Genomic DNA, 18,620 nt, shown 5'->3' with positions numbered 1-18,620 from the left:
GATTAGAGTAGCAACAGAGAAGATTCCATCCATAATTTTGTGTTGTTTCATTCTCCACAATATAGCCAAATATCTTGGTGATGCAGAGTTTCAAGTCCCAGAGTTTACTGGCAATGAAGATGATGGGGCAAGAGGGGAAGATGATGATGATGATAATGATGATGATGATGTGAATTGTAGAAAGGAGGGACAGCAAAGAAGAGATGAATTAGCCAGAGTGATACATGATTCCCAGCATTAGGTACGCCTAAGTTTCATTTATGACTAATAGGTTTATCAGACGTCCGAATTTCGCGGCACTTGTCTTATTTTTAGGTAGGCCTATGTAGCCTGCATTTGCCCAGACATTGTAGAAAATCACAAACTGTCTGCTTTTCTCTCCCATCAATTGTCAGTGGACCATCGAGAGAAACCGTCAATGTCTGGAGTCCATTACAGAAATCTTATTTTTCAAAGTTAATTCAAGACATCGGTCTTATGTGGATTTCCACAAGTAATTACTTGATGACAATCAGGAAATTAAACAAGGTATAAGATTATTTATAATTTATACAGTTAAACTTAGTTAATGATTATTGACAGTTTTGTATCAATTAGCCTACATTGCATACTAAGACTAACAGTTTATCGTATTATGGCATATAAAATATTGAAAATAAGTATAAGCTTAATGTCACTTTTGAAATTAGACTGTCTTCTTTTGGAAAATTTTGCTTCAATTAATGAAATGTCTTGCATTTAATTTTTTTATCTGGTTACCCTAATAATAATAATGCATTATAAAATAGTACCGACCAATATCTTATCTGATTAAAATTACTTGAAATGTATTGTATAATTTTGTACAGCTTAATGAAGATAAGCTTGTAAATTGAATATTAATCTGCTTGCAATGCATTGTATATTATTATATAGGTCAACTGATGAATTGTTTATGCTTGTAAATTGAAGTAATTTACATGATATATATTATCTACTTTTGTATATCTCAACCATTTGAATTGTTTTATGGATTTAAACTGAATTAATTTAGTTGCTGTGTATTGCATTTGTTTATAGGTCAACTGATGAATAATTGTTAAGGTTTGTAAATTGAACCATCTGCTTGCTATGTAGCCTACTATATATTTTTTGTAGATCCACCAGTGTAGCTCAGTCAGCAGACTTGCTTGCCTGCTGATCTGGAACTGTGCTCGGGCTTGGGTTAGATTCCTGTTTGGTTTTTTCCTCCGATGGCGAATTCTCGGTCTCACTTCATCTTGCCAAAAAATTGTACAACTCTTGACTTGTTCCACATCTTAAAGCTTCATTACTGGTGTAAGATATATGGAATACTATAAATGAAATGGAAAAAAAAAATATACTTTGGGACTGATGTTTAATATGGAAAGGGGACAGTGATGCTACTTTTCATAAGGTTTGCATGAGTCATTCTCCAAGTCTGTTCTGAAACTATTCTGCAGTCTATGGAACAATAGTAGATAATACTGTAACTTCAAATTATAATACTAGTGCAAGCGGATCTACTATCACTGAATTTTATGAGACTGATAGATAGAGATGGAAGTGAACAAAGTCAGCTGTTTCATTAATAGTATCTAATCTTAGTACACCGCTATGAAGTAGGGTACTGCATGACTACGAAACTAGTAGGTACAGATTCAGATCATGAGTGGGACATTCCTAGTTGGGGTTTCTTCTGGGGTTTTCCTTCAACCAATTCGAAGCAACTGCTGAGCAATTTTCGGCACTGGGCCCTCGGGCTCATTTCGCCATCATTAATTTTAACCGTTTCAAGTCAACAAAAGATGTAGCAGGATGAAGTACAATTAATTTGCACACATATGGCATTATTCTCATTGGGATGGAGGGAAATTAAATGCAGACTTTGTCAGAACAGTGTGTTCTCTATGCTGAATGGATAGATGGCACCAATAGTGAATCATGACACTTACAGGAATGCGGTGATATGGACTTCAACAATCATTTCTCTGACATGAGTGGTAAGCACAAGAAGACTCAGGCTGCAGTGTAAGTCTTCAGGCTGCTCCTTCATGGAAAGAAAAAAAGTCACACTGTCACAATCAGTTACAGTAAGCGAGATGTAAGATTGTGACTGACACTGCATGGGCAAACTCAATATGTGGAGACTTTGCATTATCTTGTATAATAACAATTCATGACCCCCTTACGTCGCCGCAGGGTCATGAATTGCAAGTGGGCAAAATAATGCCGAGCCTCCACATATGTGAGTTTGCCCACAGAAAGTCAATCGCTACCTTATCTGCCAGTATAAGAGGTTAATAACATAAATGATGAAAATTACGAAAATCAGAGTGCTCAAATTCATTTTAGCTTTCTATCTTCCCTTTTACTCTTGTTGTTTTTAATAAAATTAAGATCTTTTCTTGTCGGTAATTTAACGACACTGTATCAACTACTAGGTTATTTGATAGAATTCATGATAGTGAAATGGTATTTGGTAAGATGAGGCAGAGGATTTGCCAAGTGATAACTTGAGTCACTTTACAGTTTGAGAAAACCTCGGAAGAAGCCTAATCAGGTAATCAGTCCAAGCGGGAATTGAACCCATGCCCGAGTGCAGCTCTGGTTCAGCAGACAAACGCAATCACTAGTGGCGCATTAAGAATTTTTTTATACATTCACCATACATGAGAATCATATCAACATTTTTTAGCATTGGTAAATACCATTTTTTGTAATATTATCCATCCCAACTTACTTTATTAAAAATAAAATGAGTGGAAAACAAAATAAAAACATAAGAACATCACTTTCTACTGTTATTGTTATTGCAGTAAACAAAATTACATGACCACTTTCTATTATTGCATTTCTTGTATCATACAGGCATTTCATCTGAAGGCTAAAAGTTTAATAGCAATATTTTGTTGACTTTCCATTAGAAACATTCGATGGTGTTTAGATAAAAGGGCTTTAAAATTTAACTTTTTTTTTTTCTGTAATTAGTGTGATTACTTAAATTTTAGTTACAAATTGTGAAGATACAGCTTTGGAAATTATATCTACATTCCACATATATTAGGTAACTAAATTTTGATTTTTTTGTTCTTGAAACACCTTCTATTTTGTGGGATAAGCTCTTTTACATAAACACCATTGATATGGTAAATATCATTTTTGTTATAATTTTATCTAGCTTAATTTCTGTATACTTATGGATATTGTTCTATCAAAAAAATAAAACTTTATGCTGAAAATACTCTTTTTCTGATTAATATTCATTCTCTATATGCTAGATTTGTGAATTCCTATTTGCCCTTTAAGTATAGTAAATACAGTCCATCGATAACAGTAAGGTGGTAATCTGAAGTGCCTCACACTGTATCAGAGATCAAGAAAATTAACCAAAAGTACAAACAACTTTTTCTCAAGTATTTTAATGTATTAAATGGTTGTTTCTGTCTATTGTCCACAATCTGAACACTATAACTTCTAAGTGACCTTTGAAGAAAAATATACGGGAATTGCTGATTTAATATATGGGATTCCCGTTTTACACTTCAGTGGAAGCAATTCTCAGCATTTTATTGTCCTTGGCCAGATGTGGACCTAGGAACATCGGGTACAACGGATCACATGGTATTTAGTAGACAACTGATCACTCGATGGATGAAGGTATAAAGTTACTCGAAAATTGGTCCATTCAAGATACATCATCCATTGAACTTGAGGACTTCTTTCTTGTGTGTATTGCTTCATGTTTCTGAAGATAATCTCGCCGTGCAAAACCTCTATCACAGTAACTACATTTGTAATGTTTGTCGCTTGTATGAAGTTTCATGTGTTTCCAAAGAAAAGCCTTCTGAGCGAAACTTTTATCACACATGTTGCATTTGTAAGGCCTCTTGTGCGTGTGAGACAAACCATGTTGTGTGAGTTCATATCTGTGAACAAAGCTCTTGTCACAGGTCGCACATTTAAAAGGCTTGTTGCCGGTGTGAATAGTTACGTGTCGTTTGAGATGATCAAGCTGTGTAAAATCCTTCTCACAAATGTTGCATTTATAATGTTTCTCACCAGTGTGAGTGAGAGCATGCAGTCGAAGATGATGCTGATATCCGAAACTTTTACCACATGTGCTACATTTGAAAGGTTTCTGGCGTGTATGTGTTGGTGTGTGCTGTTGAAGATGATCATGCCGGGTGAACTTTTTATTACAAGTGTCGCATTTGAAAGGTTTATCACCTCTGTGCGTTGATTCGTGTACCAGTAGATGTGAACGATGAGCAAAGTTCTTACCACAAACATTGCACTTGAATTTTTTCTCACCTGTATGTATTAATTCGTGCTTTTGAAGATAATCAGGACGTGCAAAAGTCTTCTCACAAACACTACATTTAAATGGCTTCACCCCTGTATGAATTGACATGTGATTCCGAAGATGATGCCGATACCCAAAACATTTTTCACAAATATCACATTTGTATGCTGTCTCGCTATTGTGAATTGATTCGTGTCTTTGAAGATTGTACCGCTGTGTGAAAGTTTTCTCACAAATGTTACATTTAAATGACTTCAATTTTAAATCACTGTGTTTGTCTTGTACAAGATTTTTTGGTGCACTGCTATTAAGAGGTTCCTTCTGGTCCGAAGTAAAATCAGGGAAGGCATATTCCTGAAGTGTGTCCTCCTTATCTACTTCTGCACATTTGTTCACTTCATGGTGTCTAAGAGATATCTTAAAGTCGTCAATATCTTGTGTTTTCACATTGTCACGTAAACGTGGCTGCATAAACCTGAAAAGTGAAAGATCTGTGATCACAAGACTAGGCATATCACAGTTCAATCAACCAGATATTGACAACATTCGATGTGATCTTAATTCAGTGTTATACGTTTAACTGTCACATACAGGATATTAAAAAGAAAAAGTAATAGGAGATCTAAGGAAATATCTATGATTGCATGTAATGTCTATACAGGAAACTGGATTATGGAATAAGAATAAATACACAGTGGGCAAAATAAAACTGGCCCAGATGCCTGGGACGCTTTAATGCATGTACAACAGTATATTTGTAAGGATACAGATGCAGGTCCTTTTTGATAATGTTTCGACACAACGTTCTCTTAATTCCCACTTGCACAGATAAACAGCGTTGCGATTTCGTCGGACTTTGTTCCAGGCTTTCCTGCACTCGAGCCATGTTTTCTGGTTTTCGAATTCTTTTCGGATAGTTACGGTTTTTATTCCCTACAGAGCCCGTTTCACGCATTTTGCCACTAAGTTTTGCATTGCAGTTTTTGCTGGAAGTTTTACCACAATATTTCCAATTTGAAACTCTTGTGCAAACAGTTCCGCACACCTTTTCCATGAATTGTGCTTCGCATAACACTCGACAATGAACACGCGTTGTTTAATCGTGAGCATCATTTTGTGTTGCAGTCAACTGGCCACTGAACACATCTGTTCCTCTCACTCACTCAAACGTAATGACACAGCGAAGCTCGAGACAGAGCATGCGGAAGATGCGCTTGTGCAGACATGTGACAGCAACCCAATTTTGCATCGAAATCACGGTTTCTTGCATTGTCAGGGTCATTTCTGCGTCAGTCTTATACATATAAATTCTTATATTTCACATATATTTTCCGGGGCCAGTTTTATTTTGCCCACCCCGTATATACAGAGTGGTCATCTAGATCTTCCATGATTTTGATTGTCTGTGAAAGAAAGACCAAAGGCTCAGGGGAACTTTTATCGTTTTTATTGACAAATTCAACTCAAATATTTTCGAATAATTTAAAGGAAAAATTGTTCAAACCTGCTTTACAGGGAGCTACAACCTGAAAGCCAGATTTGTATCAAATATTTTCGTCATTGATGTGGATGGCACTGGTGATTGTTTTCTGTCAAGCAGAAATTACGCAGCTTAAGAATGGCTCTTGTAAGATACAAATTGTTCAAGAAATCAAGTCAACAGACAAACCTCAGCCTCAAGAACTTGCAATTGAGATCCTGGATCGCATTAACGGAAACAAAGATTTGCTTTATTGTGTTATGTTTTCTGACGCGGTAACTTTCCATTTGTCTGGCAAAATGGCCGAATATGGGACTCTCAAAACCCCTAAGTGGAGTGACTACAACTGGTGGAGCAATCGGTTGTTACAACTAAAGCTCTCCTTTGGTGATCTCTGGTACTTCCATAGGTGAAAGAGAAGGTATATGGAGGGATGTGGAGATTCGGAGGGAAGCGACAATCGAAGGACGGAGATCTCAAGGATGATCGACCAACTGACCGGCGGGATGGCAGTAGTTGTGAGTGGGATAAAATGGCAAAGCAGTTGCCCATACTACCGAGAAGGCTCATGTAGAGGCCTACTACTGATCGTTTTTGTGGAATTGTTGAATTGTATTTCTTAATAAAGGTGATAAAAATGCCCTGGCTTTTCCCTTTTTCTTTTGACAGACTGTTGAAATCAGGGACCCGATATAATTTGCATGCAGGCAATGCAGCATCAAACAACACACAAGGGAAGATGCCATATTTTATGGCCAGAAATGATAATCACCTGGGGTATTGTGAAAAGAGAAAAACTCTGAAAACTTGAGTCTGTATGCATGACGGTCCCACATTGGGGACCTGAGTCACAAAGGTGGCATATTCTTGCGTTATGTTCTAATCACGCACGCACACACAACCCCCCCCCGAAATACTTGAGTGAAACTGCACCTTTCCCCCCCTCATATTTGTCTTATTTTAGCACCTTTTCCACTCCTTCTTTCCTATCAAAATTATCCCTAAAAATTCTAACCCTAATCATTATATTTCACGAACATGTGGAATAAAAAAGTTAATTAAGAAAAAAGTTTGAAGTTCTTTAGTCAAAGAAAGGAATTAAATACTCTTAGCTACATTTTACGAACATATAGAAGACAAAATATTAATTAAAAAAAGAATAAGTTTGAAGTTCTTCAGTCCAAATAAAATACAGCACACAAAGCACTGGGTTTGGAATTTTCAGACTGTGATTTAAAAAAAGAGGAAGTATTGTGTGGGTCTGTTTGTACTGCTGTTCTTTATTTACACAATGACACATAGCTTTTAAGACAAGATAACATTTTTCATCGTTCAGATTACAGTACAGAAATTCTTAATGTATCTAAACGAATCTTATGTTGATTAATTTGAACTTTTCACTCTTCAATGTATGGAATATTAATGTCCAAGTGTAATGTGACAAAAAAGGTGTGTCCGAATTATCACGAATTCCGAACTACGGAGCTGCACAGTATTAAATTCATTTGAAGTCTTGTGTATATAAATGCTCTTTTCTGAAACTGTACCTATAGCATTTTATACAGATGTGTTGACACGTGTCTTCGAAGATAATCCTTTAGTGCAAATGTTTTATCACAATAACTGCATTTGTACTGTTTGTCATTTGTATGAGTTTTTGCATGGCTTTGAAGGTATCGATTCTGAGCAAAACTTTTATCACAGAAGTCGCATTTGTAAGGCTTTTCAAGTGTATGGGATAACATATGTTCTTTAAGATGATGTCTATGTGAAAAGCTCTTATCACAAGTTTGACACTTGAAAGGTTTGTCGCCTGTGTGATTTGACAGGTGTCCTCGAAGATGATCAAGACGTGCAAAACTCCTATCGCATATGCTGCATTTGTAATTCTTCTCCCCTGTGTGAACAGCAGAATGTAATCGAAGATAATGCGGTAATGCAAAAGCCTTGTGACATAAGTTGCATTTGAAAGGCTTTTCGGTAGTGTGAGTCACTGTGTGTAGTCTCAGATATTCAATTCGTGCAAAATTTTTATCACAAATGTGGCATTTGAAAGGCTTCTCGTTCTTGTGAGTCGACTCGTGTCTTCGGAGATGAGTCCCTTGTGCAAAGCTCTTATCACAGACGTTACATTTGAAAGGTTTTTCGCCTGTGTGTGTTAATGTATGTGACCGAAGGTAGTTCAACCGCGCAAAACCCTTCCCACAGATGTTACATTTCAAAGGTTTCTCACCTGTATGAATTACAGAGTGATCTCGAAGATGATGACGATGTGAAAACCATTTATCACAACTGTTGCATTGAAAGGGCTTATCGCCCTTGTGAGTTGCTTCATGTATTCTAAGATTATAACGTTTCGGAAATGTCTTCTCACAAGTGCTGCATTTGAAAGATTTCATTTTTACTTCATTGAATCGGGATCGTTTCAAATTTTTGGGTGCGGTGAATGTTTTGCCACTATTTTCATACTTTAGATCCTTGAGGCCTGAAGTATCCTCAGGAAGGCTACGATCTTTACGCATGAGCCCTGTACCTGACTGTGTCTGCTTGGCTGCTTCATAACATTCTGCTGAATTCTTTGAAGAGTCACTTCTGTTTACCTTCTTGTTGTCATGGCAATGCGGATGGGTAGGCCTGTGAATCCACAGAGGATCTCTCATGTAATGACTCTTCACTGAACCTCACATTCAGATCATTTATTGATGTCTCATGCATAGCGCTGTCATAAGGGTGAGGCAAGAATTCAGAACTCCATCCATCCAATGCAACATATTGTAGGCTAATTACAACATAATTTTTTTTAGTATGGTCATAAAAATACACATAAACTTTACAATGTGCAACAAATAACATACTAATACTACACAATTATACAATATTGAATTTATGATTTAGTTCATTACTTCATTCTTGATCTCAAACCAGTCATATTCTTTTGAAGATGAAATCTGCTTCAGCAACACATTGTTTTGCATCAGATATTCATGAAATTGCAAGCATGACATGTCTTTAAAATGATACTGAACCATTAATTGGTTCAATTTTTAGTCCATTCCTGTCATATGTCCACTGTGCATTCACAATAGACAAGATTCTTTCCGCACATGCATTATGGGCAGGTAAACAGAAATAGAACTGAGCAATCTTTAGTAATTCTGAATATTGCTCACTATTTTTACAAGAACTGAAAAATTTCACCCATTTATCACTAGCTAGCTTTTGCATGAAATTATTGTCAGAGTCAGGTTCGTTGAGTTTTTCTTTCACGAACTTTATTAAACACAGTGATTGATTGAATGCTACTGAGTCATCAACTTTATAATCATTCTTCAACAAGTATTTAACAGTGTCTTCTATATGCCCACCCCAAGTTGGTACTTTCTTTAAGAGCAACAAATTAAACCACTCGAGATCAATGAAAGAATTTAACCACTTTTGTAAGTACTCAAGACAAGTGATATAGCAATTATTTGCTTCTTTCTCAAAATTCTTAACAATGACTCGATAGAATTTGTAGAAGGCCTAGTAACGATTATCATCTTTGGCAGTAAAACGCAACAATAACAAATCAGCGGAGACAGCCACAGCCGAGTATGACTGTAGGATAGCTTGTAGCGTCTTTAACAGAAGAAATGTAACAAATTTCATTTGTGATGCTTCCTGAACACCCTACAGTGGACGTTTTAAATCAATCTTAAAATTCAGAACATTTGCCGATTTGTTGAAAATCAGGAGGGACATTTCTTCATGTGCTAAAATTCTGGAAAAATCCCACTTCTTCAGGATGTATGGCAACCCTACCCATGAATGCCATTAATTCTCTAGAAACTCCTACTGCTGTTCGGGAGGTACAATTCATCTATCATCTGAAGATCACGAATATAAGTGTTCCTATTACATTTTTAATCAACACTTCAATGACGCAATATCAACTGTAAGTCTATAGCATTCGTGGAATTGATGGTGGTGACAATAGTTGTTGTTTTATAATGCCAGGCGTTTGACAATAAAGTCATTTGACCTCTTGCACTCCAATATTTTTCAAAGATATTGTCATGGTTAGCCACTGAAGCACAGATTTTGAGGTGTTCCGAATCTACTTCTTGATTTGAATTGCACAATGGGCAGCTAGGGGACTGATATATTTCAATTCTATGCAGGTGTTTGGCCAAACAGTCATGGCGTGTTGCCAATCTCAACGCAGCTACAGACGATTTTCGTGGTAAATCGAGAATTAACAATAGTTATTTAATTGCCATTACAGTGCTTGGACATGAAATATAAATAATATACAATACTATACTACTAGAAATAATTGGTACATCGGAATTAGGAACAGGTTAGAATAGAAATGCGACCAGGGTTTTAGATATTTACGAACAGTTGAAGTGAGGTAGAAGTTTGTAAATAATGTATGCAGACTGAGTATGATACTTAAATCGTAAGCATAAGAATAATTAGTAGTATAAGGAGATTGTTTCAATAAATAGCAAATTAAAAGCTAACTAAAATGAACAAGAATACAAAATAATTTTTAAAATAAATAGTAAATCACAAGTTAACTAAAACTAACAACAGTATAAATGAATTTTTAAAATAAATAACACACTATAAGGTAACTAAAATTAACAAAAACAAAATAAATGAATCGCAAATTACAAGGTAACTAAAATTATCAACAACTCAGACAAAATTATAGTGACAATTCACAGAATTACGAACAAAGCAAAGTCACTAATCATACACTAATTAAAATGTAACAGCAAATATAAATGGAGGCTATGACAGAATAGGAGGTACAGAGATAAAGGGATGTGATAGAAGCCTGTGTGGAAACAATGTATGCTTAGTGCCAACATTAGTTATCCATTTATACCTCATTTCTGAAGTAGTACTCATCCAATTTCTAAAAACAATGGTTTACGGGAATATGCTTTAGAGAGTTTCGAAAAGAATTTTCTGTTTTCTGATTGTATATATTGGCCACAAGCGAATTAAAGATTTTGGAACACAGGTAAATGGGAGACGATTCAACACTAGTAGTATTCTTAGAAAGGGTTATGGCATTCTTGTTTCGACTATTATAAGAACGATAATCAGAATTTCCCTTGAATAAACTTTTCTGTCTGAAAGCATATTGGGCACATTCGAAAGTAATTATGGGCGGTACTGTTAGGAAAGTTCAGGATAACACAGAGGGTTTGGAATTGAACGGGTTACATCAGCTTCTTGTCTATGCGGATGACGTGAATATGTTTGGAGAAAATCCACAAACAATTAGGGAAAACGCGGAAATTCTTGTTGAAGCAAGTAGAGCGATAGGGTTGGAAGTAAATCCCGAAAAGACTAAGTATATGATTATGTCTCGTGACCAGAATATTGTACGAAATGGAACTATAAAAATTGGAGATTTATCCTTCGAAGAGGTGGAAGCAACAGTAACAAATATAAATGACACTCGGGAGGAAATTAAACGTAGAATAAATATGGGAAATGCCTGTTATTATTCGGTTGAGAAGCTTTTGTCATCTAGTCTTCTGTCAAAAAGTCTGAAAGTTAGAATTTATAAAACAGTTATATTACCGGTTGTTCTGTATGGTTGTGAAACTTGGACTCTCACTTTGAGAGAGGAACACAGATTAAGGATGTTTGAGAATAAGGTTCTTAGGAAAATATTTGGGGCTAAGAGGGATGAAGTTACAGGAGAATGGAGAAAGTTACACAACGCAGAGCTGCACGCATTGTATACTTCACCTGACATAATTAGGAACATAAAATCCAGACGTTTGAGATGGGCAGGACATGTAGCACGTATGGGCGAATCCAGAAATGCATATAGAGTGTTAGTTGGGAGGCCGGAGGGAAAAAGACCTTTGGGGAGGCCGAGACGTAGATGGGAAGATAATATTAAAATGGATTTGAGGGAGGTAGGATATGATGATAGAGAATGGATTAATCTTGCTCAGGATAGGGACCAATGGCGGGCTTATGTGAGGGCGGCAATGAACCTACGTGTTCCTTGTAAGTAAGTAAGTAAGTACTGTTAGAATCTTTTGTTCTTTGAATAGACACAACAGTTGGGATATTTAATTTTGAAAATGGTTCTAAGTATTTGTTTTTGTAGAAAAATAATTCTATTTATTAAGTTATAGCGAGATGGTATTTTGAGATGATTTGCAATTTTTTATATAACATTCGCCTTACAACTGGGGAAAACCTAGTAATCTCTACACCACAAAAATAGCTCCCCACTTTTTTCCTCTCTATCTTCAATTCTGTTATGTCTATCTCTGAATTTTAATGCCGGACTCAACATTGAGAGAGCAGATATATATAACGCCAGTAAGAACTGTACTAAATTTTAATCAACGAAATGCTGAACATATTCTCATTTTGGTGAATGGAAATTTGAAAACCCTACGAAAGACTAAATTTGTGCCTATGCTTTCTACAAGTAAGAAACTGGACAACGCATTCTAAATTCATTTTCAATCTTAAACAAAATAAAAAAAGAAAACACAGTAGCCTATAAAGACTCTGACATGGGACTATACTCACGTTTCAGTTAAGACATCATCCTTCTCCATCACGTCTGGCACCAATTCCTCTTTCACAGCATTCAAATTCCATGAGTCATCCTGCAGAAGGAAATTCAGAATGCTGTACAGTAAATATAGCAGAAATAATTGATACAGAGATCTGTAGTAACAGACAGAAGAGAACTGAAACATTCAATAGATAAGTAAATGCACTACTGCCACATGCTCACTCTTTTCCTTTTAGAAATCATTAGACAGTGGAACAACAAATACATATTCAGTGTCTCAAACAAATTGATTCCCTCGAGAGCAGCCATATTTACATTAAGATCTATTATATCTACCAAAAGGCATGGTATATTGGAGTGTTGGAAAATGATTTCACATCTACCTTAAAAAAATAATAGCTTTTCAGCTGACATTAACTCTCTAGAACGAGAACATATGTAACTCTGCTAAAAAGCAGCATTAAGGCGTGAGACATTTTTAAAAGTAAGTGCTCTTAAGTTAATTGGTCGCTGAAGAAGTTAATTACTATTATTACTATGCTTTTTGGGTGAACATAAATTGAATCAGTGAGTAGAAAAAGGGAATAACTACTTTGAACCCAACTTCTCAGGAAACAAAAAAAACTTTCTACAGCTTTTCTGTTAAGTTTGATTTAAATGTTGTCAACAGTAAAAATGTTCACTATTGTTTGTTGTATATACATTATTATCAAATTTCGCTCTATGTCTTGTTAATACTTGTATACAAGTTTTTTAAATTTTAAAACTTATCTCCTTTTTCCACTCAATAATCATACACTTATTTTATTAGCTTCCTAACCTCTCCTCCATTTTTTTTTCTTCTTTAAAAATGTATATAAATGATTAAATAGGTTAATAACGACTTCCACATTACAATTTTATGGAAAAAAATATACAGAGTGAATCAAAAGTCTAGGACCATATAAATATCTTCTATATGCTTGATTTTCGATTACTGTAGGTGTTATCAGTATTTGTAAGACCAAATGCTCTACCAGTGACACATTCGAATCTAGCTCTTAGCTATTTCAAAACCGCCATTTTGAATGCAACTTCGAAATTTTAAATGGAAAGGGGGTCATGTTGGTACTCAAAATCATGTGGAATTTTCTGAGAAAAACAATGGTGCAATCCATTTTGAGATATCTCTAATCGTTTTCAAGTTATTTAAAGATAACTGTCTAATGACACAAACATTAGTTACTGCATCTACAGATATTTTGCAAGATGGTACGGTACTAAGGAGGCTTTGGAAAAGGTGCTTTTATGCAATTCTGGTAATTAACTTTCCTGCTTTACTGTTCGGTTAATCTGTGATAGTTTCAGTGCATTGTTGTGATTATTTGAAGCTTTCCTGTAAGAAATTTCTTGATGGCATTATCGAAAGAGGAAAGAATTGATATCATTCCTCTTTCTGGCAGGTTAAGCCACAGAAATGTTGCAGCAGACTGAACGAACAGTTCCCTAGACATTAAATTGGTCGACGTGGACCAGTAGAATGGCCGACCATGTCTCCAGATTTAACACCTCTTGATTTTTTCTTTTGGGTTTACATAAAGAGCTTGGTAGGATGAAGAGAAAATTGAGAATGTGGAACATTTAATGAAATGTATCATTGAAGCCTGTGCTAAATTCACCCCGGGAATGTTACAAAATGTTCTATCTATATTCTCAATTTTCTCTTCATATATCAAGCTCTTTATGTAACCCCAAAAGAAAAAATCAAGAGGTGTTAAATCTGGAGACCTGGTCGACCATTCTACTGGTCCATGCCGACCGATCCAATGTCCAGAGAAATGTTCGTTCAGTCTGCTGCAACATTTCTGTGGCTTAACCTACCAGAATGAAGAATGATATCAATATTCTTTCCACTTTCGATAATGCCATCACGAAAATCAAGAAATTTGTTACAGGAAAGCTTCAAATAATTACAACAATGCATTGAAACTGTCACAGGTTAACCAAACAGTAAAGCAGGAAAAGTTAATTACGAGAATTGCATAAAAATACCTTTTCCAAAGCCACCTTAGTACTGTATCATGTTACAAAATATCTGTAGATGCATTAACTAATGTTTGTGTCATAACTTGAAAACTATTAGATATATCTCAAAACGGATTGCACCATTGTTTTTCTCAGAAAATTTCACATGATTTTGAATACCTACATGACCCCCTTTCCCTCATGGTATGTGTAGAAAACAGACGTGTTGTTAGAAAGATTATGAATACAGAATATGTACATCCAAAGCTTGCGAAGATAAACATCATTCTCCTGTACAGGAATAAAGTGAAGTGACAAGTTCTGCATGTAGTCGAATAATAGCCCAACAACATATTCCCTTTGTTTACATGTATCAGTTACTTCATGTAGCTTATTAGTTTATTATAAAACTTTTTTCAATATTAGCTGTAATAGAACAGCTGAGTCAGCCCTGGCACAATCTTGAGTGAAAAAAGGGAACTACTACAGAAGTTATTTCCTTCTTCCACTCAACACAGAACAGACATAAGATTTTACCCGGGTAAGAATGCTAGTAATATTGCCTTTTTCAGTTCATGCAATGGGTCTATCATTGAGGAACAAAATGGCTATCTCAGTTCAATTTAGCAAAAAAATGTAGTTATTCTCTTTTTCCACTCACTGGTTCAATTGTGCTAAATGTTAGGGCACATATTGTTTTATTTGTATTTCAGCTCAATTTTGCGGCCCTCCTTATCAAAAACTTCTATCTCAGAGTCATAAAATGACACTTGTAACAAGATTCTTGGAAATGGCGAACGTAATTCTTGGTTTTCGTACTCAGGTGTGGCATGTTGCCTTTCTTTCGTTGGTTCAGAAAGAGTGTTAAGATTGTTTAAATTCCAGCAGTGACTGTGTGGTCTAGAGCAACAGACTGTCACATGGGCAGACAAAGTAGAAGTTGGGGTATTTCTTGGGGTCTGTATTACTTTCAAAGCTGTAACTTTTTAAGACCTAATTTTAGAAAAAAAAATGCTTGAAACATAAGTTGCCCGATTTATTGAAGATAACCAGAATATCCCTTTCCCCAAAAAAGGCCATAATTCAATTTAAAATATCAGTGCTGCTCACCCGTACCCCATGAGTGGGGCTCAACAGAATGCCGCCATGACGCAATCTGAAAGGCCTCCTTCTCTAATGAGGTTTGGAAGAGTCAGCAGATTTACTGATCTATTTAAGAGAAACTTACTTGTAACACTTTATGTGGGTCACCCTGTATAAGAATACAGATGTTCTTCAGAGATCATTATCCTTTTCTGCAAATGTTATCATACCTATCCAAAATTATTTGATTCTGTGATATTTTGAAGGACCTGTGCCAACATGTACACTTTTTGTAATTTTCAACAAGTATGAAATGAAAAAAAGACCTATAGCATAATTTAGCTCCATGCCAGTGTCCTAATTGTTTACAGCAGCCCTGGGGACAACGGGGAAGTGAAATGAAACTCAGAAAGCCCTGCCCATATTATTTTCGCTTACAATGCATAATAAACAAACACACGGTAGCCACTGTGCATCAAAGATGGATTTCAGGCGACCAGCGAGAGCCGAAAGTTCGTAAAAGTCTTATACTGGGTGGCTCAGGAAGAAATGCATTTTTATTTCAATTATAACTCAGTTATTTGTATCTATGCACAATTTTAATTGAAATAAATTCAAAATACAGACCTCGGAAAATCATGTGTGATAAATTACATCAGTCAAATGTCTACCCTCACGACGCTGACACTCCTCCAGACGTGTCCTGAAATTGCCAACGACAGCTTGTAACATGTGTTGTGGAATGGCTGCGATTTCCTCCTGAATATTGTCCTTCAGCTCTTGAAGATTGGCTGGAGTTGTACTGTAGACCCGACTTTTCAGGTATCCCCAGAAGAAGTAGTCAAGTGGGGTTAATTCGGGACTCCTAGGGGGCCAGTTAATGTCACCCCTCCTAGAGATGAGTTTCTCTGGAAACAGTGCTCCGATAGTTCGTAAGGACACATTTGCAGTATGGCTCGTAGCCCCATCTTGGTGGAACCACGTTTCATCGTTGAAGCCTACGAAGTTCTGAAGTGCGGGACCTAAGAACCTTTCAATCATCCTGGAATATCGGTCTGCATTCACTGTTACGTTACGACCACGCCCATCTTCAAAGAAGAACGGCCCTATGATCCCTTGAGATGACAATTCAGCCCATACTGTGACTTTAGGGCTGTGCAGAGGTCGCTGATGTTTCTCTTGAGGGTTTTCTGTCGACCAGTAGCGACAATTATGCTTATTGACATATCCATCCAGATGAAAATGGGCTTCATCACTGAAGATTATGTTGTTAAAATCATTGAAACGAGTTAACATTTCATCTGCAAAAGCAAGACGATCAGCGTAATCAGTTATCTTCAGCGTCTGCACTAACTGGATTTTGTATGGATGTAAACCCAGGTCAATTTTCAATATGCGCCGCATATTGGATTGGTGCAAATTTAGTGTTGCAGCCCGTTTGCGTGCAGATCGGTGTGGATCCACTGCCACAGATTGCCGAACACGCTCAATGTTATCTTCGCTCCTGATGCTCCTGCGGCGACCTACAGGTCGTCTGTTTGTTGTGTTACCAGTTGTCTCGAATTTCCTTACCCATTGTTTAATCACATTTGCACTTGGACATTGTCTAATGTCGTGCAGGCGAAAATGTGCACGAAATAAACGTTGAGTAGTTTTGTAGGAATTGTTGTTTTGGTAATACGACTGCACACAGAAAGCACGCTCTGCACCGTTGAAGCGAACCATCTCTACTAAATTTCCAAGTCCACTTCTCCCGCCAGGAAACAGTGTTGCAACGCCCTCTCTTATATTTTACGCGTCATTTGAAAAACAAAAATGCATTTCTTTCTGAGCCACCCAGTACAATCCTTCACTGAGCAATACTTACTTCCTATGTACTCGTCTCAACAGGAGAAAGTGGAGTTGGAGTGGGGAGGTAAGGGGAAATCTGCCTGGTTTACAGAAAGTTACAGCCAAAGAAAATCGTAAGATTTGCAGTGGAGAACATAATCTTAGACTCCAAAGACACGAAGGTTCCAATGAAGTTAACACAACTCACCTCAACTTCATATTTTACCACAGGAAATTCATCGGTATCATCATTTTCTTCACGTTTTATGTCCGATTTGAGATCACAGCTTAGAATGGGAGGTTCTAACTTGTTCTCATTTACATTGACTTCGAAGAAATTCTCTTCCTGTAAATCAGATGTTAAGTATCACAACAAAATATTGGGTAAAGTCTAGAATACGTACGACTTAAGATGTTATTACATTCACTTACCTCGGACAGTGGTTTTTCATTATCTACATCTGCCTCTTTAAATACTGAAGCAAGTGGATCTACCTCAGGCTCTGTTTTAATCACATCCATTATGACTGAAAAGAAGATCTTCGTATATTTATAAATCAATCAACAGAACAGATGAATAAAGGATCTTAACGTAACTTTTACCGTTCTTACTGGGAAAAATTTTCTTTCCTTCTCTAGTCCACCCTTCTCCTACTAGACCCTTAATAACAAGTCCGCTATAGACAGTCACAATGTTAGGTAAGGTGTGTTGAGAAGATAAGATTAGTGGTAAGCGATTCACGCAAACATTGCACATATGAATGTCAGGAGCATCATTCCCCCGTTCAGATTCTACTTAGTTATATCCTTTTCCAAATATTTTAAAATGAACACATTGTTATGACTACTATCATATTTCTTACACCCAACAAACATCTGAATTATATCAAATGTAGCTGTATATGTAAAGATATAAAGATATTTGATACTCCTTTAAATGTAAACTGTACAATTAAAGCAACAACCTGAGGAAAGATTCTGCGAATTCAATACCATTATTGGTATACCCTGATCTTGGTTATTTACTACAATCCACATCCTTGGATGTGCAATAACAACCCATGTATACCTCTAGAACTGTTCCAAAACGACATAAGAAAGGTTTAGTAGACAGAAACTAAATTACTTCAATTTAAAATCTTCCTCCTCACTTTTAATGAAGAAACAGCCTATGTGATCATGTACCAGACCAATGTATGTATACTTAACGATCCTTCTGCAGTGAATCCGATGTAACAGTAATCAAAAGCAAAAAGTTTTCGTTTATTTAAATAATCGGGAACATAAATCTCTAAGAAATTTCGGTAATTATAGGATCTTAAAACACTGAAATCTTTTTACATATTCCTCGGCCTCATGTCACTAAGCTA

The 18,620-nt window shown here is 36.3% G+C and overlaps 2 protein-coding genes across 5 annotated transcripts; both read right to left on the bottom strand.

Annotated features, from left to right (window-relative positions):
• Nucleotides 1–1,954: 1,954 nt before the first annotated feature.
• Nucleotides 1,955–18,549, bottom strand: LOC138715326 (zinc finger protein 83-like). 4 transcript variants are annotated; one of them, XM_069848138.1, is made up of 6 exons: nucleotides 18,320–18,549; nucleotides 17,683–17,777; nucleotides 17,459–17,596; nucleotides 12,345–12,424; nucleotides 8,320–8,420; nucleotides 4,617–4,781 (listed from the first exon to the last, which is right to left on the bottom strand). In XM_069848138.1, exons 1-6 carry the CDS (start codon nucleotides 18,342–18,344, stop codon nucleotides 4,750–4,752), a joined length of 471 nt encoding a protein of 156 aa, XP_069704239.1. In that variant the 5' UTR covers nucleotides 18,345–18,549; the 3' UTR covers nucleotides 4,617–4,749. The 4 variants fall into 4 exon arrangements, with proteins under 4 accessions (XP_069704248.1, XP_069704219.1, XP_069704228.1 ...); XM_069848147.1 differs by lacking the exons at nucleotides 4,617–4,781; nucleotides 8,320–8,420 and adding an exon at nucleotides 1,955–2,050; XM_069848118.1 differs by lacking the exon at nucleotides 8,320–8,420 and having other exon boundaries at nucleotides 2,792–4,781.
• LOC138715377 (zinc finger protein 431-like) lies at nucleotides 6,760–8,313 on the bottom strand. Its single transcript, XM_069848231.1, has one exon. It carries the CDS (start codon nucleotides 8,306–8,308, stop codon nucleotides 7,334–7,336), a length of 975 nt encoding a protein of 324 aa, XP_069704332.1. The 5' UTR covers nucleotides 8,309–8,313; the 3' UTR covers nucleotides 6,760–7,333.
• Nucleotides 18,550–18,620: the final 71 nt, after the last annotated feature.

Source organism: Periplaneta americana, chromosome 2, assembly GCF_040183065.1.
Source record: "Periplaneta americana isolate PAMFEO1 chromosome 2, P.americana_PAMFEO1_priV1, whole genome shotgun sequence".
Classification (NCBI taxonomy): Eukaryota; Metazoa; Arthropoda; class Insecta; order Blattodea; family Blattidae; genus Periplaneta; species Periplaneta americana.
Note: the sequence above shows the minus strand (reverse complement) of the source record. Positions and strands in the feature narration are given on the sequence as shown.

Bases quoted from the DNA above. Each gene is read 5' to 3' on its own strand.
- LOC138715377 (XM_069848231.1), bottom strand. From the start codon at position 8,308: ATGCGTAAAGATCGTAGCCTTCCTGAGGATACTTCAGGCCTCAAGGAT.
- LOC138715326 (XM_069848118.1), bottom strand. From the start codon at position 18,344: ATGTCGTTTTGGAACAGTTCTAGAG. The intron at 17,778-18,319 runs GTATACATGGGT...TCTTCTTTTCAG, and splicing joins GTTTTGGAACAGTTCTAGAG to TCATAATGGATGTGATTAAA. The intron at 17,597-17,682 runs GTAAGTGAATGT...TCTGATTTACAG, and splicing joins ATGAAAAACCACTGTCCGAG to GAAGAGAATTTCTTCGAAGT.